At 37.7% G+C, this 26,353-nt stretch overlaps 2 protein-coding genes across 3 annotated transcripts in view; one reads left to right on the top strand and one right to left on the bottom strand.

The window, feature by feature from the left end:
• The window catches only part of MYOF (myoferlin), a 70,434-nt gene extending 62,958 nt beyond the window's left edge, over positions 1-7,476 (bottom strand). For both annotated transcript variants that reach the window (XR_014184132.1, XM_082053500.1), the window contains exons 1-3: positions 7,302-7,476; positions 1,328-1,383; positions 366-457 (exon numbers count right to left, since the gene is read on the bottom strand). Coding sequence is in view for 1 of the 2 variants with exons in the window: in XM_082053500.1 (XP_081909626.1) it covers positions 366-457; positions 1,328-1,383; positions 7,302-7,389 (236 nt within the window). In the remaining variant the exon portion in view is untranslated. The remainder of the gene's footprint in view (positions 1-365; positions 458-1,327; positions 1,384-7,301) is intronic.
• Positions 7,477-9,308: 1,832 nt separating this feature from the next.
• CEP55 (centrosomal protein 55) lies at positions 9,309-25,218 on the top strand. Its single transcript, XM_082052996.1, has 8 exons — positions 9,309-9,667; positions 11,254-11,538; positions 14,224-14,289; positions 15,101-15,242; positions 17,270-17,577; positions 19,524-19,595; positions 20,455-20,580; positions 22,191-25,218. Exons 1-8 carry the CDS (start codon positions 9,485-9,487, stop codon positions 22,395-22,397), a joined length of 1,389 nt encoding a protein of 462 aa, XP_081909122.1. The 5' UTR covers positions 9,309-9,484; the 3' UTR covers positions 22,398-25,218.
• The last annotated feature ends 1,135 nt before the right edge of the window (positions 25,219-26,353 follow it).

Below are 26,353 nucleotides of genomic sequence, written 5' to 3'. Positions count from 1 at the left end.
AGTGGCATAGATCCAGTTACAGCAGCTGTGGTTTTCAAATGACAGTAACAGGTCAGGGGATCTATGTTTTACCCAAATTCTGCCTTAAATACCTAAAAAGTTCCTTGAGTTTAGCTTCGGCATGTCTGAAATATAGCATAAAAAGAAAGCTGACACTTTGCTTCAGAGTAAAAATCCAACTGGTGAGAGATGGAAAGTCGACTGGCTTATAGGCTACAAGTAGGTATTACATCAGAAAACATCTATTTCCATCCATCATTTCTCTCCAGCAGTCATCAGTTCCATTTTTCCCTGGATGACTGTATTGAAAGTTGTGTTTAACACTGGTGAAAAAAAAAAAAAAAAAAAAAAATCAATCAACATACTTGTTCTGTCCAATTGTTTCGAAATCTTTCACAATAATTGTCAGGGAAGATGAATTATCCAGAGCAATTCCTTTCAAGTCAAATTCAAGAATCTGAACAAAAAAAAGAGTAAAATCAAATTATAATTACAAGTAACATGCAAGCTATTTAACAGCAGAGCAGTATATACAACAAAATCATTCAGAAATAAATTTTGCATTTAGTGACAGACCTAAATTTGCAAAACTTAAGTTAAAAATCTGGGAACATGCTCATAGTACATTCTTGATTTGCTAGTTACTAGTAATAGTAACAGAAAAATAACTGTTTTTTTTTTAATCCAAGCCATTTATCTCTTTTACAGTTCCACTTCCTCAACCTAACATAAATATTTTCTTGTCCTTCATAAGATCTGGTAGTATTCCCCTGCAATACTGGTTGGAGTCAGTTGCTGTTTAATTTAGATAAATATTTGTAGAATCCCTTTCTTTGTATTCCTAATTACAAAATGTAAGAATAATCTTTAACTTTTATTTCTGGTTGTGAAAAACATGCTACTAAGAAAGCATTTTCCCCAAGAAAAACCTTACTGAAGATGCAAAATAAATAAACCCCACAAATAAACCACAAGGAACTTCAGTACAAGATTCATTCTAATTCTGTAGGGTTTCCTCCTAGTATATAATGAAGGATCAATGTGGCTAAGCAATGGCTGAGTATCATTTGGTCCACAGTAAGATGGAGCAAAACCAGGCCCCAAACTAACTCAACAGATATCCATCCACTTTTACATAAAAACATTACTTAATGAATTGTAATACGTTGCAAGATGAATCCATTCACCTGCATTTACCAACACCTTGAAAGAACACATATGACTAGTTCCTGTTTCTAACTGATATTCACAACTGTAGAAATTGACTTACCAATTTTACAAGCATTTTGTCTTAAAAAAGACCAAGGATTGATTAAAAAAAATTTACCTCATTCCAAACAGGATTAAGTTCACTATCAATTTTCTTTGTTTTCTTTTTTTCATCTGCAAACACAAACAAAGCATGATGATCTGGTTTTGCTAAAGCATTACACAAATATCACAATTTTTCCTTTCACTTTTCAAAAGAAAGTTTGAGCTTTAAATCAAATGTTCCAATTCTTTTTGTCTCTTCCAGTAGCTGCACATTTTAAAATCAAGAAGTCCCCTGGGCAATTTTAGTAGCTGAGGCTTTTTATTCTGTTTTGTTTAACCATAGTTAGACGTATTCCCAAAAAGCAAAATTTGTGTTTAGGTTTCTCAACCTTTTATGACTCTTGACTGCAACTTCACTAGTGATGATAGCAGACAGACTAAAAGGCTTAAACACATCAAACCAACCAGTAACCTCAAAGTGATGAACGTCAGTACTAAAGACAATGTGTTATGCATTTACCACATCCTAGTTACAAAATACTTGCAAGTGTTCAGCTCTGAAATAAAATCACTTGGAAAAAAAAAAAAAAGATATGCATACAGTGTCAGCACTTTCTCCTTTAAATGAGCAAATACTAGCAGAAATATACATGTCTATAAGAGGAAATGCAGTCCTTCCTCAAAAAATTGGTTTCCAGAGGTTATGCAGATCACTTCACTAACACTTACTGTAGTCTAAAAATTATAAATTTTCCATACTTCATGGTAAAATTTGCATTTGGTCAACCTACAAATCATGACAGTGTGGGGTGTGGTGTAAATTATATATAGTTTGGAGAATAATACAGTGTTGCAGAGGCCCTGTGCAGGCTCCCCTCAACTATTAAAAATGGAAACAAAATACTGTTCTTACAACAGGTTCAAAGCAAGTAACATGCCATGGCTTATTTTTGCTTTTTGGTAGCACTATATATATAGAGCTCTGACGGAGAACAAATCTTGACACAGCGCTCAGAAGTGCAAAAGAACACCAACAAACATGCAGCTCTCTAAACAGAAATCGCATAGAATAGTGATAGCAAATGAGTATATTTAAGTAGTCAGTAAACTAACTGGCAATCTATCAAATGCTCAGCCACCACAAGAAGGATAAATTTCAGACACACTCTTCGTATGTAAGGACTACTGAAAACGCAATAGCATTTTTATTATTTGCAAGTTACAGCTATACTTTGCCAGGAAAACACTGCAATTGACTGGGAAGCAAGAGTAAAGATTGCTATATGGGCAAGTTCATCTACCTACTATTGAAGCAGCAGACTGTGGTGGCTCTTTTTATTGGACAAGAGGGGGATGTGCTGCAAGAAGAAAAACCAGCTTATACTGCAAATTACGAGAACTGACTCACATTTATGTAACAGGAATTGTCTACAATTTATACAGGATATTGACTCACATTGTACCACAAAGGAAAGAGCATTCATAACATACCATGCTGTGGACCCGCATTTTGCGGAACAAAGAGCTAATTAACATGCTTGTAAGAGAAATTGACCTTCATGTTACTTAATAGGAGACAAAGCATTTTCAAAATTGAATATCCCACAATATGTGGGGTTTGGCACTGGTCCCTCTACCAACAAGAGCTGAAAGTCAGGGAAAAGATGTTCTCAGTGCTGGTGAAAAAAGAAAAAGTTGTTTGTAAAGGAGGTAGTGAATCACAGACCTGATCCTGAGGGAACTAACGGATAAAAGTCCTGTGATCCCTGCCTAAGCTCATATGTAACTCTGTAAAGTAAGGAAAGCCCTGGCTTGAACAACAGTCAAGACAATTCTTGACAAGGAATAAAATTTTGCACTCTGGGATACCTATTTTTATAAATACAAGAGTAAGACTTACGATATCACTAACAATACGCATATTCTAGTTTACACTGAGAAAAATACTTTTTGTGTTATGCATTTGTGTGAAAGTTGGATGAAAAACACTGGGAAACATCTTACATTGGGATTTAGTGGTAATTTTAGTCAATCTGAGTGTAGCATTCACATTGCTTGAGCATGTACTTTTCATGTATTTTATTCACTTTACTGACTTTTTATTACATGTTTTATGATTCTTTTAATGCACTGGTGGTTTAGTTGTTGTGGGTTGGTTTTTTTTAACTGTTGGCAAAGAGCTTTCTTCTTCCCACCGAAAGAAATCTCTGTCAAGCAGGGTAAAATGAACTGTCCAGTTATTCCAGGAGATCACATAAGTTCCAGGTCCTCAGGCTGCCTTCTTCTACTGGTAATGAATCCAGCTACTGTAGCCAAGACTGTAAACCACATCAGAATAAACTGTAAGATAGGGCCAGTCATTATTTTAAGTTTAGCCCTACCAAGAAATAAGAGTAAGAAATTATAATGGATACAGGTAGAACACTTTGCATACTTGTTTCTTTAAAACTAATTACAATAACCTTGGCACTGTACAAGAAATAATTATTTCCTTTATTTTGAAAGAAACATTATACTATCACATATTGTTTAATATTCTCAAGTGGAAATGAATGCTATAAGAACTTGGTGATAGTCAACAAGATGACAGTCTCCAAAAAAAATTCAAGATGAGCTGTTTAAATAAGAACTGCTCCATCATGATAAAGATAATCAGAGTACCACAAAGCAACCACTGGTTACATCTTAAATTTTTTCTTCTATTATACCTAGCTTTTTCATCAATTTCAGCAGGTGGGGAATAGCAGATGCAAACACCTTCAAGAACAGTCTTATGTCTAAGATTCAAGAGAGAATCACATTTCAGTTCACTAAGTTTCCCATAAAACTTTTGTGAATGAAGAATTAGGATTGCACAGTGGCAGCAACTGCAGGATCAAACAGGCAGACCTCAAAAACCCAGGAAATTAAAGTTAGGGTAATTTAAGTCTCTGCAAAACAGAAAATATAGACTTAGTGAATAATTACACTCTAATAATATTTTCTTTTATACACAGAAATATAAACTAACATAGATACGAACTACTGCAGGCCTGCTGGAAAGCTCTAAGATTAAGCACAAACGGAAAAAGAAATTTTATTAAAGTTGGCCCAACCAAACTGAATGCCATTTCACTTCATTTTTTAATGCATAAAGCTGACTGAGGCAGTCAAAAGGAATGATCAAAGCACTAAACATCCTAGTGTTGACTGCACATAAGCAATTTTTGTGTCAGTTTTTACACCCGAAGACAAGAATCTGACACATTTTCCTCCAGTTTGATATTTCTTACAAACCAAAAGAATTGTACCAGTTTAATCATTACAACTTAGTGCCACTTGAGCAAATGGCAACAGTTTTTAATATTAATTTGACGCATAATTTGTATCAAACAGAGTGACAATGAACTCAGAATTCTGCAGTAACAGCACCCAGTTCAGACAGCAATACTCATTTACTCTGAGGGTGTAGTTCTCTTTGAACAGTGAGCTGTTCTTAAAGCAAACAAAAGTTTCATCCCACTGGACTGAACATAAATGTGTAAAAAAAAAAATTAAATACTTGCACAAAACCCCTCTATTTAAGATATCATAACAGAAACAGCTGCCTGTTTCCTCTAGTATATACCTAATATATGTCACTGTATTAAATGTACTGACTATAGTCTATAACTAGCTCATTTATACAAATTTGATGAAGTCTGTTCTATACATAGATGAAACTATACTAACATAGGTGTGTTAACATATAAAGTGCTTGCAGACTCACTTATATATTAATAGTTGTAGGATCATGGCCTTTTTCTTCACAGCTGTAAAGGTCTAATCCTGAGAGATACTGTGTGTTTTCATTTAAGTCTTAAAATTACTGAACCTGACATCAGCAAAGGTTATGTAAGTTAAAGTTTGAAAAAGCTAACAAACAAAACACTGTTCAATGAAATCTCAACTTCTACGGCAATGTTCTGTCAGATGAGTGCTGTTCTCTAAGACTTCTCCAAGAAAACTCCAGATTCAAACAAAAACATGAAAATGTACTGCAGGGCTGTGGCCAAAATCCTACAAATGCCTGAGTTTGTCCCAGTCTGGAAAATAAACTCCCAGCTGGGTTTTTTTATGTCCCTCAGGAGCTACAGTGGGTATGGACTACTGTTAAAGACTGCTGCCCTTTGACATATAGCTTCGCAAAAGTAAGACTGGTTTTCCATCTCTACACACTAACCGGGTATATATATATAAAAAAAAAAATATCTATAAACAACCAGAAATTCAACACATTTCAGATACAATCCCTACACCCTTGTACCTGGCAACCAGCTACTCCACTTACACATTAAATCAGAACTGCTCAACAGGTGGCAAAACTCTAAAATTTTCTGCCCCCCTTGAATCAGTCTGGACAGAAAGCAAAAAAATCAGATTGTTGTTATGCAGTAAATCCACATAAAAAGAAGTGGCAGGTATAATGAGAAACTAAATATCCTACTAAAAATGGTCACAATTATGACATTGTATTTAAGACAATGGTTAAGAATGTTTGTGAACATTAAAACTCCCAGTTATAGCACATAAAGGATACATATAAACTCATTCCTTTAATGTCTGTGGTCCAATTCCTGTGTTTGGATAACTGAAAGATTGAGAAACAAATCCAGCAATGCAGGAAAAAAAAAAAATCAGTAACTTTTATTTACTAGCTAGGACTGAATTGCATTAGAGCACACAGCTGGAACACAGGATTACAAGGAGGAATTAAACAGACACCTAAGGCATAAAGAAATGAAGGCATAAACCAACTCTGGAGTATGAAACTGCGGGAAGAGAGGTAACACAAAAGCAAAACTGTGACAGGAAAGAAGGAGAAGGAATTGATAAGACCATATGAATGCAAAAGAAGCAGCAGAAAAAATAGAACAAAAAAGAGAAATTGAAGTACATCAGTAACAGCACTTTTTGCAAGGCAAATAAAATAATATTTTAATAATTAGGAAGTTCCAAAAGGTGCTGAGCCAGGGTCAATCACTTGTCTGAACACACAGGGGCGTAAAAAAAAAACCAAACCCACAACACCTTGAAAAAGAGAAAGAAACAGAATGCTTTGTCCTTTTCCAGCCTCCAGCAAAATGTCATGATTTCAGATTTGCCTTCTGAAGGTGACAAACCTCTGCAATGATTTTGCATACCTTAAGAAATCCCATTTCCATTTCATTGCACACTTAGGAAACTCAGTCACCAGGAATTAAGATTACCATTTGTCACTGTTTAGCATATTAAATGATCCAAAATTGCTTGGATATTTTTCCACTTTAAAGATAAACCAATACTTGAAATCAAGTTCCTTTAGTCTAGCCAAGTGAGGAAATGATGGCAACAGGTAAAATACACTGAAAAAATACAATTAGCTTTACATGTAAATGTTTTGTCCATCTCCCATATCTGTCTGACAAGCAATGAAAGCATAAAATGTGGTTTCCTTTTTAAATCTTTATTTTAAATTAAATAAACTTAACAGGCATTTTAAAGTACAATTCATTTAAAAAAACACCAAAAAACAAAACCAAAAACAAACACCCAAAACCACAAACACACAAACAAACCCCAAACACAAACCAAACACCTTCAGTAATGGTACTACTGTATTTCAACATGCTGATAATAATAAACCAGTTACCATAAAAATTGGTGTTAACAGTGAGCTGTGTCTGTGCAAAGCAGTCAAGAAAGGGCAATGATTTTTTTCAGATGGAACACAACAAGGTAAACTTCAGTACCAGAACTAGAAGTAGATTTATCTATGCCATTAGATTTGAGTTTTTAAAGCCAAGGGTTAAGGCTTTGCAAAAGCTTGTAAAACATGGATCCTGAAACAGAAGCACTGCTGGCCAGAAAAGACCATTGCACTCCACCCAGTTTAAACTTCATTCAGGTAACTCCAGTCTCTAATTAAAAAGGCTTCACTAAAGTTACATCAGATGTAACACGTTTCCTCAGCTTTTAAAATACTTACATAGAGCACTATCCTTCAGAAAAACCTTCTCCCTGAGTACATTTATGACAGTTTTCCTTACCTTTAAAAATAACAGAAACAATAGGATCTGGTTTCCCAAACTTGGTTTTAGGGATATTGGTAGCAGATTCCACAATCACCCGAAGCATTGTTTCCAGTCTTGACTAAACGTTGAATGTTACCAAAGAAATTCAAGGGAAGTCTTAAGTTTCAAACTCCTTAACTTCGGGGCTGAAATGCTAGCAGGAAGAGGAGGCAGGGAATAACTGGTTTACAGTAAAGGTCTATGGGTGGATCTATGACTGACTGGCTACCGAAAGCTATGAAAAAAAAAGTACCTGTAAACTGACACCAAGTTCTGTGTTGCAGAAAAAAGAAAGACCTCTTGCTAGTGAAATCCAGTAACAGAAAGGGCACAGTGTGAAAATTGCACAGATAGCTTTTGTTGCTTTCATTCTTAAGCTGTGTGATACATCTCTTGTAAGTAACCAAGGCAAGAATAAGTATAAGCAACATGAACATTAAGCACAACTCCAGTACTCCAGATACATCATATCTGCCTGTTGGTATACCTAGGTATTAAATTGCACAGTAGCTTTTATTTCTTGCCTATTAATTTTTAGAACTTCATTTTTTATGTTTTTAGCTTTCCTCCGTGCCAGGGTATAATCACGAAATACGCAGTTTTCAAAAATAGCTTAAGTGCTCCCCCTTCAGTTGTGCTCTGGAACAACTATATTTTACACAGAACAAATACTACAGGTTCCACATTTAACACCTTGAATTTTGTAGATCTCTTGAGAAATTTTAAAAATATATATTCATAAGTAAAAATAAAGACAAATTAAGGAAACACTTGCCTAAAATATCCAAAGACCCTCTGTATTGTTTGGAGGCCTACAAATATTTTGACTTAACATAATACATGCAGGAGGTTCTACTACAATGAAACGAGGAACTTCCATGGTAAGTAAAAAGAACTCTGCTCTCAACGACCCTGTGTTCAGCTTTACAGCAGTTTTAGCTCAGCTGCAGATCAGATGTAAAAAAACAAGTGGTGCACAGTAACACTGCAAAATATGTTTTTAAGCAGAGATGAGAGAGGAAGCCAACAAGACAGAGAAAGTGAGTCATATGTGGACAAAGCCTAGTTTTTACATGGTCACGTGAGTACCATCCTAGCTTATTACCTTTGAAGCCGTCGATTCCTTTCTAAAATGATCAGATTTTGGGTAGCCAAGGAAGAGGATTTCTAGGGAAGAAAAGGTAATCTAAAGACAATGTGTTCAGGAAGGAATGAGGATAAAGACACAGAAGACACAGCACCCAGAGGACCCAGACTTGGCTGAAGCATCACGGCAGGTTGTTCTGCCCTCGTCCACTCCAGACCTGGACAATCCCCCAGCTGGTGCACAGCCAGAGCCACAGGCCAGGATTCCTGCCACTGGCGACTGGCAGCCACTGCCCCTTCCGCCCCAACGGCGAGTGAAATAAGCCTGATGGAGGGTGGGGAGAGCCACCTGCTGGGAACAATATGAGGGAGCACTCACCTGCCACCAGCTCTCCTTCCACAACTGCCCTTTAACGGCGAAATGGAAATCCCCTCACAGGTAAAATTAATGATGGTCTCGCAAAGGGGAAGCAAACGCCCCTGCAGCCCGCCCAGAAGCGCCGGCCGCCCCTGGGTGCGGCCCCTCGCCTCACAGCGGCCAGGCGCCAGCACGTGCGCTGGGCAGACAAACGAGGTGAAGAGAAGAAAGGCTCCATGATATTGGCCAGACAGGTCTCGCGGCGCGCACGCCAGCCAATGGAGAGCCTCCTCTCAGACATTAGAACTCGGCACGCCCCGACGGCCGCTAACGGCCGCCCAGCGCCGGGCAGCTCGCGCCCCTCCAGCCCCGCCCACACCTGCTCGTCCAACTGCCTCTAGCCAGCGTCCTCGCGGAAGCGTTCTTTAACCCCTCCCCACTTTTCTGATCTATCGGAGACGCCGTAGTCCGCGCTCCGACTGTGAGGTGGCCCGGGCGGAAGTGACGATGCCGGAGCCGCGGGATTCAAACTCCCGGAAGCGGGGCTGGGCCGGCCGGAGCAGCCGCTGCCCGCCGCGCGGGTCCCTCTGTCCGCGCCGGAGCCCCCGGTGCTCCCCGCGGCCCGGCCGCCGCCAGCACAGGCCGCGGAGCCCGGTACTGCCGGCTGGGATCGCTGTTCCGTAACGCTACGGCTGTTTTTTGTAGGTGCCTGAAGATGAACTCCAGGACGGCCAAAGATATAATTACTGGCAAGTGGGGCTTAAAGTCGGGGAGCTCCAGAGCTGAGAGTGATCTCGGGAAGTACAAGCAGGAGAACTCATCCCTGAGAAAATCAGCGGAGGAAAACGCGCCAGGGACAAGCGGGATGCCCGACCCGGAGAGGAACCGGCTCCTGGAGGTGAGAGCGGGTCTGGGACACCCCGCCCGGGCGCGGTCAGCGGCACCTGAGTCTGCCGGGCTTTGTAAGGGACATGCCAGTCTTTTCTCTTAGAACTTAATTTACTTGGATGTTACTGCTGTTTCAGTTTGACACGAGGTCAGACGTGCTAATTAGCCCATTAATATCTGTCCTCACGTGTCCAACTGTTTCAAACAACGCCAGAGAATTATCTCGAGCACTTCCTGCAAAGAACATTGTGTTTGCAAACACTTGTCTAAGAACATGCCAAAGAGTTCTGGTAGTTGCTTGAACTAGATTCTCAAGCTTCCACTGTCATCATTTCACCACATTATTTTTTCATTACAACCAAAGAGCAGAAACAGGCGCTGCAGTTTCCGCACCTTGTAGTCCATTCAGGGTAAACCTGTGGCTGCAGAGAAGGAAGTTCAAGACTCAGTATGTGACCAAGTCTAATACTGTCAGGCTGCCCAGAAGGACTGTGAACCTTCAAATGGACTCTGTCAGAGGCTACAACTAATGGAGAGCTGGCACACTAACATTTCTGGGCCACTTCTGTTGACAATGAGGTTTTTGATGTGTCTGTGCTACAACAGCAGTTGAGAAGTGCTAATCAAAGTGCCAGCTATGGCTAGACAGCTCATGTACCACTTTTGCTAAATTCCTTAGTGCACTTGCTGTGTCTGGTGGAGTTTGGTGCTTGCTCAGTGTTGATAACTTCATGCTGGGTTCCTAGTTTACGGGTGGAAAACCACAGGCATGCCTAGATATACGAGGCACTATTTGCTGTCAGTATTTTAATTCTAGTGAGCACTGTGTGGTCTTCAACCACTCCCTATGTGAGGCTCTCTAAAATTCTATTTCTTTCAGTTTCTCTGTCATCTTCTAATGACTTTATATCAGCATGTAGGATTTCAACATCAACCTTTCTAATGGAAAATAAATGTTATCATACAGCAGGGCTCTACATAAGCCTCTGTTATCTGAAATGCAGTACTAATGCTATGTAAGAGTTACCTGTGCTGGAGGCATACTGAAAAGAGAGTGCCTGTTGAAAATATCTAAAACTAAAAGGCTGGATAATTTGGAAAACAAGATCCTTCTCCTGAACGCTTGATTATAACTATTTTGGGACTTCAGTTATTGTCATTTAGTTTGAAAGAAGGCTCTGCTGCTTCTCAAAAGCTACTAAATATGTGAACCAATACTAGTAAATGTATCATCAACCCCTTCACTGGAAGTGTCCAAGAGTTCTGGTACTGCTTGTGTTTTAAGGTTCATCTGTTGTAGTGATCTGTGTTCATGTACAAAACTGAGTACCTACCAAGTCTGTGAAACTTAATTCTTTGCATTCTTAACTTGTTTCATCTACTTCAGACTGTTTTTACTATCCCTTGAAATATTTCAGATGATCACTGTAGTATTGTCTGTTTTGAGTAAAAAGTAATATTCTCAGCTAATTAAAGGCTAAAAGAGAACCTTTCAAACTGAGTATCTTGTCAAACTCTTGTAAGCTTGCTGATGCATTTATTGCATAGACTGGTACTTATTCATTTGTGTTATCACTTTTAATCTGTTTCATTTAGAAAATACTTTCCCTTGAAAAAGAAAAAGAAAAACACAAACATCTTCTAGGAGAGAAGGACAAAGAAATCCAAAACCTGAAAGACAAGCTTAAATCTAAAAACAAGAATAGTGAAGTCTCCTTGTTGCAAAGTCAACTAGAGGAAAAGAAAAAGGAAGCAGAAAGGAGAGAACAGTTACTTCATTCCCTATCGGAAGAAATGAACCGGTTAAAATGTAATCTGTCTGCTGTTACTGCAAAATGTTCTGAGCTTGAAAACAGAGGCAGTACTACTCAAGCATCCCAGGTAAGTGCTGAAGAAACACTGTAGTGGCATATTCCAAGTCTAACCTGTTTATACCCACTTAGCACTGACATCTGTTATAAAAAAAAAAAAAGGATGGATTTTTAAACTTACTACAAGTTGCATTGCATGCTGAAATATTCTTGTATGAAGAGAGATGATACCCAGATTGAATGCTAAATAAAGAACAGTCAGGGAGCACAACTTCAGGCAATGCAGCTGGGGAGGGGATTCTCTAACACCGTACTGCAAAGTCCCTTTTGCAATATCAGACATAGGTGATATGATGTGATACTATGTGTAATGGTCCACTGTTGCTTATGCAGATATTATACCCTTCTCAGTTTGTATGACCAGTGACTAAATAGACTGAGAAGGCAGCAGTAAGAAACCTAGGGCACTAATAAAGACAAACCAAGCTCTTCACCTAATTCAGCTTCAGTCACGAGCTCATTGGTGATGTCAAGATTGGAGGAGACTGAGTTACTCCTCTCATTTAAAATAGTTAATAGGTTTGGTGCCATGTACGTGGCAGCTTTTGTAAGTGCATTTAGATTTCTGCAGTTGTTTTTCCATCCCTGACTGTTCTTATGTTCCGTGGAAAATGCAGTAGCATCTCAAGAAGAGGCCGAAGGAAGTTGGTGCCTGAAAGAGGCGTCTTTAAGCCTTTTCCAGCTCTTCACCTGTAGATGGTGCTGGTTCCCCATGTGCTACAAGGAAGTTGAGTAATTTCTAGAAATCCAGCTTTAGCCAAATCCTTAGCAAAATAACTTAATCTACTAATTTTTAATGATAATACATATAAGTATCACTTATAATAATGCATGTCTTGGAAAATATCACTTTAAATGAAATGTGTTTATTTTCAGTTTCAAGAGACTTTGAACTTTGTTAGAGAACTTAAAATGTATGTTAATTTAACAGATTTCTACAATAACTTTGTCAATGAACTACCAAAATACTTTCTTTTAAACGTTTTACTGATTTATCAATGGAGGATGACAAAATTTGACTGATGTTTTGACTGGATGTCTTGGAAAACTTGAAAACAAGCCTAGCAATGCTCCTTGAAACTGCTAGATGTCGTATGAACAGCAGGTATACTCTGAAACAGAAACAACAGTTGTACGACTGTTTTGAGAGTTTTCACTGAGACAGAATTCTAATGTTTATAGAAATAGGAATATGAGCAGTTGTAGTGTCTCTAAATCCTATTTTTATTAGCAAGAGCTGAAGTTTAATGATTGCACTCAAAGATCTCCTATATTTTTTCAGCTATAAAGCTGTTTCTGATTCATGCTCCAAAAAACACAGGAAAACTTTTGAAAAATGTAGCTTGGGTTTGTTAGTAATCTACCTTTTTATTTCCTTAAAGTTCCCTGTTGTGGTTTAATCCAGCAGGCAACTAAGCAGCACACAGCCATTCACTTACTTCCCTCCCAGTGGGATGGGGAAGAGAATTGCAAAAAAGTAAAACTCAGTGTTTCAGATAAAAACAGTTTAATTGGACAGAAGAGGAAGGGGAAACAATAATACTGCTAAAATAATGTACAAAACTAGTGATCTGCAGTGTGACTGCTCACCACCTGCTGACTGATGCCCTGCCAGTCCCTGAGCAGCAGCTGACACTCCTGGGGCCAATTCCCCCAGTTTTTTGTCTAGCATGATGTCATATGGTATGGAATAGCTCTTTGGCCAGTTGGGGTCAGCTGTCCTGGCTGTGTCCCCTCCCAGCTTCTTGTGGACTGTCAGCCTCCTCCTTGGTAGGGCAGTATGAGAAGCTGAAAAGTCCTTGCTTAGTGTAAGCACCGCTCAGCAACAACTAAAACATCAGTGTGTTATCAACATTGTTCTCATCTTAAATCCAAAACACAGCACAATTCTATCTCAGCTGAAACCAGGACATATATCTCCACAATTTCAAAAAGCTTTCTGTCATGCAGTGAATAAACATGTCACATTCTGAAAGAAGTACAACTGTTTAACTGCTGTTTAGTTTTAGATAGGTCTAGAGAACTGAGTCATGCTTTAAGCACCCTACTGTGGATCACGTCTCAGAAAAAGTCAGTATGTTCTTATGGTTCCAGGCAGGCTTGCACAGTTTCCCAGATGTTTATAATCCTTCTGTTATCCCAATGAAGTTGTCAAGGTCTCTGTCTTTCTCCAACAACTACAACAGGTCTAATATTGTCAAACATATGAGGATACAAAATTGAACAAATGTCTTTTAGTGTGTGTTTAAATAATATCATTAATATCTTCATTTTTCAGAAACTCTCCTGTACCCTCCAGGTCTTCCAAGATAGCAGTTCAGCAGAAGACATAATGCATTCTTCTTCAGAAATGTTTTAACGTAACAATGAGTTGCAGAGTTATAAAAGAAATTAAATGTACACCTTTGTCCTGGATCTTCCAGGAGATTTTATTTTAAATCTTTGAAATAATTTTCTATACAACTTAAATCCTTTTTTTTCAAAAAAAAACCCAAACCCAACAAACAAAACAAAAAACCACCACCAACAAAAACCAACTATAAAGATTTTTAAACACAAAAGGCACTTGTATGCATCTGTTTTCCTTTTTAAAAATATTCTTATGCTATTTAGGTGAGATTAATACTGACACAGGACTAGCTTTATTGTTTCAGCCATCTATTTTAAAGAACACTAACATGTTCTTTGTCTGCAGGATGCGGTAACAAACAGCACTGGATCACTGACTAATCTTTATGAAGTTGAAAAACAACTGAAAGATGTAAGTTTCATGTACAACATTGCAAGTATAAATCATCTGTATTGAGATGCATAAGAATGTAAATTATCACCAGATATATATTTTTTAGTAGTATGGGACCTCAGAGGGTATGTTTCCCTCTAAAATATAATATCTAAAATGACTTTATGACAATAATTCAAATTTTCTGAATTCTTGCAAAAAAAAAAAAATCTGCAACAATATTTCCTTTTTTTTTTTTTCTTAATAAAAAACCTTGCTTGAAACATCAGAAGAAAGTGGTTGCTGACAAAACAGAAGCCCCAGGTAACTTGGTCTGATCTCAGTGCTGACACTGCCTGGGATAGCATGAAGTTGGATTAGAAACCTCCCGAGGTCCCTTCCCAACTTAATTCTATGATCCAATTGGATGTATAATCCATTTCCTTGTTCTTACAAGCTTTAAGTTGCAATGATACAGTTTTGGTTTATTCAATTTTCAAAATTTTATTTTATATTTAATTTTATATTTGAGACTGAAAGGTTAATTCTTCATACTCTGGGCATGACTCATGGAAGCCTTTGTTTTTAAGTCATTTTCCCATTCCAAGAAATCAGCCAGTCTGTGTTTAATATTGCTCCAATTTTAACTTATGCTCAATAACCTGCCTTCTCTTTCCAAATGAAGATCTTTATTGTACAGAGAAGGTTACTACAATTTGCAGCAGAACTAACTAGCTTATCTTTAAACTGTATTATATATAACTTTTAACATTTTAAGATGACTAACACTTTTAAAATATATTAAATTACCTAAGGCTTTTTTGTTGTTCTTTTGTTCCTTTTCCTGAAGGCTCTTGAGAAAAACCAACAGTGGCTATTGTATGACCAGCAACGTGAAGCATATGTCAGGGGGCTGCTTGGAAGGATCTTTGAACTTGAACAGAAGTCAGAAACAGTTAGCCAACAAGAATCGAAAGAATTCAGTTCAGAAGGTATCAACATTTTTTTTTCCCCACAAGTGACCCAAACTAGAATTGTCTATAGAATAAGTTTTCTGAAAACAAATTATAGCACAATTAAACAAAATCAAGACTGACTTCCCAGCATTTTCGTTTCTTAATGGTAAAACTTAGTTAAATAAAATCTCTTTGCTTCCTGTTATCCAGCTACATTACTTGACTGACAGTATTTAATATTCTTATCTACTTCAAAGCTGTTTCTTAACAGCCTTAACACTCTATTACCACCCTCTCTGTTTGCAGAAAGCATTGAGGAAAACACACGTGTGTCTCCCATCCTTCAAAGTACACATTCAACCTGTATAATGGAAGCATTAGGGATTTATTAGCTAGGCGTGGATCTGGGGTATCATATTTTTTTAAAAATAAATATTATAAAAATGACTCAAGACTGCCACATTCTTTACTCACCTGAACAGTTCTTACAGGGCATGAAAACCTGTGGTAGATTATGGCACCTATCCAAAAAAAGTGTTTCACAATATGGATCTGGCCACCTCTAGCTCACTTCTGTGCTATGTAGTTCCTCAATAATGGGCACCCTTTCAGTCCTCTGCATTTAGACTGACTTGTGCTTGACCAGCATGTGGAATAAAATTAAAACCATGTTGAACAGAGGAACCAGAAGGAGCTGACTTGCTATTCTTAGTATCAAATTATTAACTTCATATATGCTGCAACTGACCTGCAAGGTAAATTCACTAAATAAAACTAGCATCATCTGGAGTTAAGAGTATGCCCACTGATATGTACCAGTTAGAAATTCATGTGCAGTGGTTTGGTTTCTGTATTACTGCTTCAATCTTTATGGAAAACAGTAAAATATCATAATCTTGTTTTGCTGCTGCTTAGAAATCTATGAAAAGCATTTTAGAGGGAGGCAGACTAAGGTAGCTCACCAGGAAATGTAACTTAGAGTTACTGCCACTAAATCTTTGTCATCGGGACACTAGGAGTAAGGGTATAAGAAAGTTCCCCTCTTCAAGCAGCTACACGCTGGCAGAGACCCAAGGTTCTCAGAACCAATCTGTACAGGGTGCAAGTAGATATGACAACTTTTTCTTTGGTATTGCTCTGAAGATCTTGCCACCCTATAAAGGAGTATTGCTAACCAGAAGGTAAGGCTTAGCTCATAGTTGAGGGGAGGGAGAACAGTCAAGAAACTTTCCCTAGTAAATTACACTTTGAAGAATGAGGAGAGCTTTCAATAGGACATGTATCAAAGTCAAGAAACTTACAGTGCCCAAAATCAGCAAAGCCTGGGAAAATCTGCATTCCTTGTGCTTTCAGGTATATTTTGTATTACTACTGAATTTCTATAGACTGCCTACTTTTATTTTCCTACTTATTAAACTTTTCTTGGGTTGACGAGCAGAAATTTCTCAAACTCTGGTTTAAGTAACAGTCACTAGCCAAAAAGCAGGCATTTCTTATCAAAAATACTATCCTAGTTCCTTTTATTTGCAATTTAGAAGTAAATGATGGTGTATAATTTGAAGAAGATAGTCTGGCTTTGGTCAAAAAGGGTGAAGTAAAGCCTGTCCAGTCCCCAGGGTATCTCTGGGGAGGGAGGTGTACCAGACCCTTGGCTAAGGAGCCTAAATCTGGAAGTGAGCATCAATCCGGTGTCTTTGGGCCTCGATTCCCATGCATGAGGCCATACAAGAACTATGTGTGGGTCATGGAGCTTGTGTGGTCAGGGTAAAGGATCTACTGTTGCTGTAAGGGATAGTGAAAGAAGAGGCTGTAGCACAGAATACACAAACCAAGTTGCAGTTTTTCAGTAACTATACAGGGAAGGAGACTTTACTGCATTAGAAGTATTGAAAGCTGTTTTGCTTGAAGTTTGGTGCCAATCTGAGCTGTGTAACAGCCTAGAATGTCCATTTCTATCAATATGTCTTAAAATGTCATCAAAGATTTGGTGTTCTGATTTTTTAAGTGTGTTTTTTTTTCTTCCCCTTCCCTATTATTATCGCAATTATTTCTGACTCATTAAGGTCACCTACAAGAGGAAAAGCAAAAATATGACCAGCTGTTACTAAGTGCTAAGAGTGACCTTGAGGCTGAAAGACGCACTATAACTCAGCTGAGATCTGAACTGAACGAATTCAAAAATAAATATGAAGAAACACAACGAGAAATATTGAGTTTAAATGCCTTATTGCAGTCACAACAGAGTGCTGAAATGAAGACTCTAGAAAATGAAATTAAAGGAGAGAAAGTGCAGAGACTAAAACAAGAAAATGAAACTATTAAAGGACAGCTCAGAGAGGAAAAGAAAAAGTCTGAAGATCTTGTATGTCAGGTAAGTGGATGCATTTGGAGATTTAAGATCATTAGCAAACAATTATCAATTACTTGCTCTGATAACTTTTTATGCACATCTAGACTCCTGTCCTTGTGCTTAAAATTAAATTATTTCTTTAAGATATTGGTTTGAATCAAAATCCAAACTTCTGTGAAATTTTCTTGCTTAAACGAGGAACGTATTTGTTCACGTATTGCCCTGGTCTTGTGGGACACAAGAGGGAGAAGTGAGAGAATACTTAATTGATTCTGATTTAGTTCATCTTCCAGGTTAATAGGAAATGAGAACAGGAAAGGTTAAAATTCAAGTCCATACAGGCTATTTTATCCTGTGGTCCTAACTATAGAATATCACTGACATTTGCTGTCACCTGGTTGCTACAAATACACATGTGGGTTTGCAGTTTCACACTTACTGAGTAAGCAGCTGTGTCCCTGGATAAGTGTCCCCAGCCACCCATTGTGGCTGTGCACCTTGGGGGTGTGGTGTTTGTTCTTCCATTCAGATGAGTTCCTGCATTTGGGTCTCTGTATGATGCCATGGATAAGAACTGTGCAGGCACACCTGAGTACCAGACAGCAATGGCCAGAGAAGCAAGGGAAGGGATGGAACTGAAGATGTCACTGTCTTGAATACTGCTATGGTAGAAACCACAGAGAAGAGTTCTGTAATTCCCTATAAAGCCTAAGAAGTGCCTGTTGGGCAGGCTGTTCAATATGTGTGGTTCACACTATTGCCAGATCTGTTCTGTTGTTTTGTGTCAGATTCTAATGGTTTGCAGGGCTTGCCTATCTCCCAAAGAGCACCGTGATGACTTCAGTGAAATAATTCTGTTCATATGAGAAGTTCTTAATTCTTCCTTCCTTCTTTTTTTGAACACAATGACTTTAACCACTCTGGCTGATCAGAAGCGGAGGGAAGACACATGTTATATGTTTGTATTTAAAAATATTCAGCGCTTACCTCCTTCTGCTTGGGATGCTCATGAGGACTTTGTAACTTCCCCTACATGGAGAGTTACAGTGGTGTCCTGGAATATTCCTATCAGCACGGTGATGCTAACAAACAAACCTGTTGTTGCTGCTTCTCCTAAAATCATGACCACTTATCTCCTGAAGAAAAAATGGAAAGTCCTCCTTGGAGGATTGTCCTCAGGGCATCCAAATAAGACTTGCTACTTGGAGAAGTTCGTTCTCCATAACAATGCGAAACAGAACTGAAATTTGAAATGTGAGAATAAAACTTACTAGGCACCAAAGTAGGCTAAAACCAGAACAGTTTAGCTCTAACCACAGGCTGGTTCTCACTGGTCAATAATGATTAAAAGGTGTTGAGTTTTTTGTTCGGTGGTTGTTTTGTTTTGTTTTTTCTTTGTTTTCCAGCAGAACATCATCATTCACTACCAAAATTGCTACATACTGATAATGGAAGATTTTTTTTTTTAACATTTTCTTAATCCATTATACTATAATACTTAGTCTTAAACTTCTTACATTAAAAAAAAAAAAAGTTGCATTGCTTGTTTCTTAATGTCATGGCATGTTAGTGCAAACATAGATTTTGTGTGTATATTTTTGTCTGCATCCAAGCCTAGGAAAGTTCAGGGAGGTTTTTTGTGTCACGTTTGTGGTTTTTTTTGTGTGTGTTTTTTGTTGGTTGGTTGGTGTTTTGTTTTGTGTGGGGTTTTTTTTGTTTTGTTTTGTTTTTAAACGATAACATCATCCTGCATTCCCCCTACTCAAAACGGTGATAATGTTTCCCTGGGGTTTCCTCCCAAAGAATTAGGTATATTTGAATTGGGTTTGGCTGTTGCGTAACAGGCGTTCATCTTTCTGTTGGTGCTGGAATACGAAGGTTTACTTCTGTCCCTTGTTAGATTCATTATTTAAGCTTATTAACTGTTGCATATGGAAGTTCTTTCTAAATGCTTTTCTGCCTTGCAGGTGCAACTTCTTAGTAAATCATTACTCAAACAGCAGGAGGAACACAGTAGGATAGCTTTGTTGGAACAACAGGTACCAAATTATATTCTAAGACACTGCTGCTTAATCTGTATTATGCATAAAGGCTTTCTAGACTTTTCAAGTTTAAGAATGAGTAGTATATTGAATCAAGTAATGAGATGTGAATATTCAACCGTAATTTCTTAATGGTTCTAAAAATTTTGCCACATCTGTCGAGGAAAATCTGTAACCTTTTACTGATAAGGTGTGATCAAACCTAATGTTATTTTCTCCACAATCACTTATTCAACTGTGTAGCCTCAGACTAGGTATGGGAAACATCCTAAAACAAATCAGCTCCTTGAAGTTTTGTAATGTACTCTTATAAAGTTATATAAAGTATTGCATTGCCCTCTTTTCCATCTTGTTTATTTTTTCTAATTACATTCTTACAGATCTAATGGATATTACTGGAAAAAAAAAAGATACATTTTTTGCTAAGCTTGTGTGTACACTGTTACCCATAGTTTCTGTCCAAATTGTCTGGCTACAAGAAAGATCCTGGAGAAGAAATGGGGTTTTTTGATGAGAACTTGCACTAAATGCTTTTCTACAGAATACTTAGTTGACGATTGCAAGACAGCTTGAAACACCCTCCAACCAAAATAATTTTAAACTCTACCTTTAGTAATGGAGAAGAATTTTGAAGAATTTCATAATTAGGCATACATGAATTTCACTGTAATGAAAGTGACAAGTGATGATTGTTGTTGTTTTTAATCCTATTGTAAGATATGATAGCAGAGTAAAACTTTCTTCAAATATATAGAGGCGAAACACCTCTCTCTCTCCTTCCCTCTCCCTTTCACCATCGTAATTTCTTAATAATTCTCACTTTAATTCTTTAATTTTCACGTTGGGGGGTTGCCAGATCCAAATATGTACCACAGACTTTGAGAATGAAAAGCTTGATCGCCAGAACTTGCAACATCAGTTAAACAAAGTCCTTAAGGAGCTGCGCAAGGCCAGGGAGCAAATAAGCCGTCTGGAACCTCTGGTATGTACTGAATAACTTGCAGGTAAATTTAGTCCAAGATTTTGCATCAATGTACATCTCTTCACTTTGAGATCTTATTTCAAGCATAGTGAGTCTTCTGTTAATGTCATCAGATAGTCACTGTAGGCACTTACATCTTTTAAGTATGTGGCCCCAAGGTGCAGAACCTTACATCAACTAGCTAGGCATCATTTTTCTGTACAGCATGCATGGAGAACTAGTACTGCAGAAGGAGATCTGGAATAATCAGGTTCCTGAGCAGTGAACATATCTGTATTTTGTACCACAATGTGTATCTAGTTTCATCTGTTGCACAATGGCAAAGCTGCAGGATACTCCTGCTCAGACTTGCTGCTAGTGAACAGGATGCAGTCCTTAAATATGGAAGTTGAATTCCTCCTCCATCTGATACAGGATGGATGGGTCATTAAAACCTGGGCTTTTCAGTTTCAAAAAGTTAGGCTCCCTACCACAATGAAAAAGAACATTTGTTGTATTGCGTGGGCCACGGTTTATTTGCTGCTTATTTTGTAAGCCCAAATGAAAGCCACTTAGATTTGAGCCCTTGACTTAACCCTTCCCTACACATTCCTCCAGTAAATATTAAGCAAGCCATTCATCATCTGTCTTGCTCTATCGTATCTATGCATTTTGACTGTTGGTGCTTCTGAACTCTGCAATAAGGTATCTTGTAAGATTAGGTGACAGCTGAATGAGATTGTCAAAACTGCATTTCTGGACTGACTTAAATAAGATTCAAAACAGAAACTGGATACTTGTGTCTTTCATTAGATCAGGCCTGTGGCTGCTGTGTTTCTTTTACAGAGAAATGCAAAAGCTCCTAACAAGTTACAGATGACAGGAACTCTTCTGTGACTCTGCCAGACTGCTCTCCCTCTTAGTTATATGCAACTTGGAAGTATTTTCTCAAATGATGAAGAGAACAGAATGAATTCTGAGATGCTGGTGTTCTTTGTTCATGTGTTGCCCCTGGGAGAGCCTTGCTTGCTAGGGTTGCAGTTGGTGCTGCTGCCAGGGGAGGCCACTAGAAAACCTCCTGTTTACTGGGAGTAGAGCGGAAATTGGGGCAGAGCAGGGAAGTTACAGCTTTGAGTTTCTCTGTGCTAAGAAGCTGGTGGAGTAGCTGTCAAATAGACAACTGGATGCCCTTTACAGTTAGGGACAGCCTTCACACACAGAATCTTCATGCATGGGATCAGGAGAGAAAATTATGGCAGGGCATGTGGGAAGGTAACTAGGCAGCATCCTATGTAGAGAGGACTGAGGCATCATTTCTTAAGGAAAAAAAGTGAATGGCTAGGAGGACAGCTGGGGCAGGATTCCCTGTCCCACACTGTGGGAAGCCTATCTTAAGTACTCTGCCAAAAAGCTACCTGCAATCTACTTTAAATGTGATACTAGAATTGTACAACAGGCCCTTTGTTATTGAGATGAATAGCACAACTGCACTTAGCCATCTTTAACACTCTGTCCTTAGGGCTATAACACACACAAAGCTTGTGTGCCATCAAACCTTGAAAGTTTTTTCCTGCAGTATTTGATCAGTGCATACATGCCCCAGTCTTACACTAAAGCTTCTCCTTTTCCAGAAACTCCAGGTATCTGGATGTATCGAATCACAAGAAGATTTGCAAGCTGTGTTTGAAGAGAAGCTGACCACATATGACAGAAGTCCTCCCCTGAAACATTCAAGCCTTCTTGATGAAAGTTTTCTCGAGTGTCCCAAATGTCAAGTGCAGTATCCAACAAGCCAGCACAGAAAATTAGTAGCACACATTGACTATTGTACAGCCTGAGTTCCAAATGGACTTACTATATTTGCTTTATACACATTGCCAATATGCTCTTCTACAAAGGTAAAAGATCTTTTTAAAGCTTGTTTCTTAAGGTTGTATGAAGGACTGGTAGTTTTGTAATTCAGTTCCACAAAAATGTTACAGTAATCTATTTAGCCTCAAATATTCTACCTGACGTTTTTGCAAGAAACAGGTTTGGTTGCAAATGGAAAGATTTTTAGAACTAGGAATATCTTAAAATAGTAAACTACTGACTTTTTTGCACTATTAAAAATGAGAACAGTGAAAGCACACCTATTGTGTCAGACTTTATTTTAACGTTTGGCATATCCAGTTTCTGTTCGGTGAATCCTGATGATTGTGCTTGTACCTTAACTGACAGTAATAGCTGCAAAAGATTTTTGGCCCTAGTTGGTGTACTATATATATTTATATATACATGATGTGTGTATATGTATAGTGTGTATAGCATATATATATATCTATCACATACATGTTTAATGTATCACCATCTTGATACATTAAAACTCGGGAGGCTCATATTAAAAGGTCTTTGTTGGTTTAGATACATGTTGAAAACATAAATCATAAGTCGCTTGTTTTCCTGAACCACAGTCAGGGGTGACTTGGAGCTCATATAAAAATGCTGACCAAGGTTTAAGGTCTTCTCAGAAAAACGTCATTTAGAACACAAATTTCCTAGCAAATACAAACTTCCTTGATACTGAAAAAAGTTTGCATTGCAGACAATGTCAGAGACCATTTTCAAGTTTGCATATAGAATTATGCCAAAGAAAACTTGTTTGCACTTCTGTATTTTAGGGGTTTAAGTTGAGAAATGTCAGTTATTCAATGTTACATTTGACAAATGGCCCAGCTTAAAAGTGCAGGTTTTAATAAATTGCTCTAGTGGATTTGAAGTGTCACAGTATTTCAGTATCTACAGAAAAGAAGTTAGCAATAAAGTCTTGCAACAAATTAGAATCTGGCAAAAAAATGCCTTATGGATTTGTAATCACAGAGCTATTTTCCTCCAGTGCCTGCTGTAACCTCGAATCTGTTGCTAGCGTTTTGTTCCTTGCACCTGCAGTGAAGTCCAACAAGCAGTTCCTTCTACAAAAGTTACTAAAGTGAGGACATTTTACAAAGATACACTAGTTAAGATAAACTTGTAAAAGAAGCAAATTTATAATTTGCTGAGGACAGTGAAATACCCAAGGTCTATCTTTCTCTGGTATACTGATTCTGATAGCTAACTAATATCATGCTTTGCTATAAAACTGCATGCATTTATCTCATAATGTTCACCCTAATTTCTGATGGTTAAACGTTATTCTTAAATATGAGGGTGTTTTCCAAGTTGATTTCAATAACTCTTATAATACCAAGTGATGTTGTTATTGATTTAAATCCAGTGTTTGTGAGACAAAAAATGTTAAAAGCTATTGTCTTTGTACCTGAAATATCTTTGCCAAATGTATTGTATTAACCACTATCTACCAATTTTTCAGTTTCACTGACAAGGTCTCAGGCTAATTTTTGTGTTTGACAATTTGCTTGGTTGTAGCAACAGGTTTTTTGACCAAAGATGAACTAAGAAGTAAAACAAATTGTGCTTTAGAATATCAAGGTTTTGCTGTGATGGAAATTGCCTTAACTTCATGTCTTTTTAAGCACCTTTTAAATTCAGGATAATAACTATGCTTTTCATTGCAGCCTGATAATTTTAATCTCTAATTAAACTACTTTTGGAAGTTTAAGTTGGTTGTTTTTTAACAACATGTTAATCAGCTAGTATTCTATCCCCAGTTGCATACTTGGCATAGTTTCTGCAAAAGGAAATTCTGATCTTTTATGTATTATAGATGAAATAAGTTTTCCTACTAGAGGTCAGCAGTCTTCTCTTCAGTAGTTTTGAGGCTTTCTTAAATTAGCATAAAACACTTTCTCATTAGAAGCTGGTACTGTAGAGGGGACACTTTTAATAATGTGATAACCTTTAAAAAGTTTTGTTTGTTCCAGCACCTCTTCTGACCTTTAACAGTGCATTTAGTCCTGTTTGCTGAATATTACACCTAAGCACAAAAAAAGTTACTGATAACCACAACACTGATGTTGTGGTATATATGTTTAAAAATACCCAAATAACATTCTAGTGCAACAAAAGACCTATCCTGAAGGCAGAACCACAAATATTATTGTCATAACTTGCATGTAACTAAAACCAACTATAAAACTCCAACTCCATAAAGCTTGCAGACTATGTCATTCATTTTTTTTCACTCTTCAGAAGCTAAGGAAGAGTCTAAGACTGAAAATTATTTTTTCCTCCTAAAAGTAAATGAACAAGAAAAAGGTCTGTTACTCCTCTGTGTGTAACTATATGTAAGAAAGAGAGGTTTATGCCTAATGAGCTCATCTTAATGCTAAGATTTAGCTGTAAGCTTATTCTTTGTGAGGCAGGAAGTATTTTTTTTTTTTAATGCTGTTATTTAAAGCAGTTAACTCAGGAAAAAAAAAAAAAACCTGAAATTTAAAGTAATGTGCATTTCAAGTAATTGAAAAAAAAAAAAAAACCCAGCAGACATTCTGTAAAGTCTGCATCATTTGAAGATGTTGGTCTAGAGAAGCTTCTGGATTAATGCAAGGGTTCACCAATACCAGCATATTTATAAATCCTGGCTTTCATAGTGCTCTTCGTAAACTGTAAGTGAATTAAATGGTTTTGATGCAATGTGGTTGAAAAGACAGCTAAACTGTGCATAACAACTGACATTTTTTGCATAAAGAGAGCTGCTTGTGAAATAAAAGTTGAAAGATGGCTCTGTTATGTTTCTTACTTGCTTGTGCAGCTTTGATAACTATCTTTCATTACGGTTTTGATAACCATCTTTCACACAGTTACTTGCTGTGTGCCAATTACTATACTATAGACATTTAGGCAGACTATGTAATAAACCACTTACGTTTAACTATGCAGATAAAAAGTGGCAGAGAGGCATAGTGTGGTTATGCTGTAAAAGAATCAACCCGAACAGGCAAATATTTAGAGACAAGGTGATGTCACTGTTCACCTGGCAAAGAACGCTAATGTCAATGGTGCAGTGTCTTCAAGAAAACTAGGGGGAATATTGCTCTCGTGATAGTTCCGTGACAAAGCAGAAGGAGGTGGGAGTTCACAAGTGATAAAAAAGTAGCAGTAGAGAAGCTCTAGGCCTTTCCATTTTCATCTGGCAGTCAACCTGTCTGTTAAGATAACAGTAACAGTTGTCACAAGTTTCACCTTAAAAATGAAAAGCAATTATCTCTGTCATACAAGATACAGTTTATGTAGTAAAACACATTACATTACATAGAGTGGGAGTATGCAACTCCGAATACTACTTGCAGCATTTTTAAATATTTTCCTTTCTCTAATTTGGAAAAAAATGACAGAACCATGTAGCCAAGTGGTACTCCCTCCAGGAAGGGACCGTCCCACTGAAAAGCTACTGGAGTTAAAAATACAGTCATATTGTCAGTACGGGGGTCTGTTTGGGTTATTTTCAAGGCAGCCATCCAAAGCAATATCAGGGAAGGGCAGGACCTCTCTGAAGTCACCTGCTGCACAGTGAGTGATTGTGTTGGAGAATTCTGCAGGATTTTAAAAGGCAGAGAAGGAAATAAAATTGTGGTGCCTAACAAAGAAGAAGAGAAGCCAAATAATTTCAGACCAAACCTTTTGTTTCAAATGCCAGTTTCATAACAATATAGGGAAATACACTTATTTCCTCTAGTCTATGCAGTGGGTGGCATAACTGGCTGAAAAGCTGCATTACATAATTAAGTATCAATAATTTACAGCCCTAAGACTATAAGTGCAGCAAAAAATTGATCTTTGTTCTGACCCACATATAGTGTCTCTGACAAGCAGCCTAAGGTGCATGTCTAGGACATAGTCTAAGGATTGGGGATAC

The sequence above is a fragment of the Streptopelia decaocto genome (genome assembly GCF_964273445.1).
Source record: "Streptopelia decaocto genome assembly, chromosome: 5".
NCBI lineage: Eukaryota > Metazoa > Chordata > Aves > Columbiformes > Columbidae > Streptopelia > Streptopelia decaocto.
The sequence above is the reverse complement of the archived record's forward strand: the minus strand, read 5'-3'. Positions and strand labels throughout refer to the sequence as shown.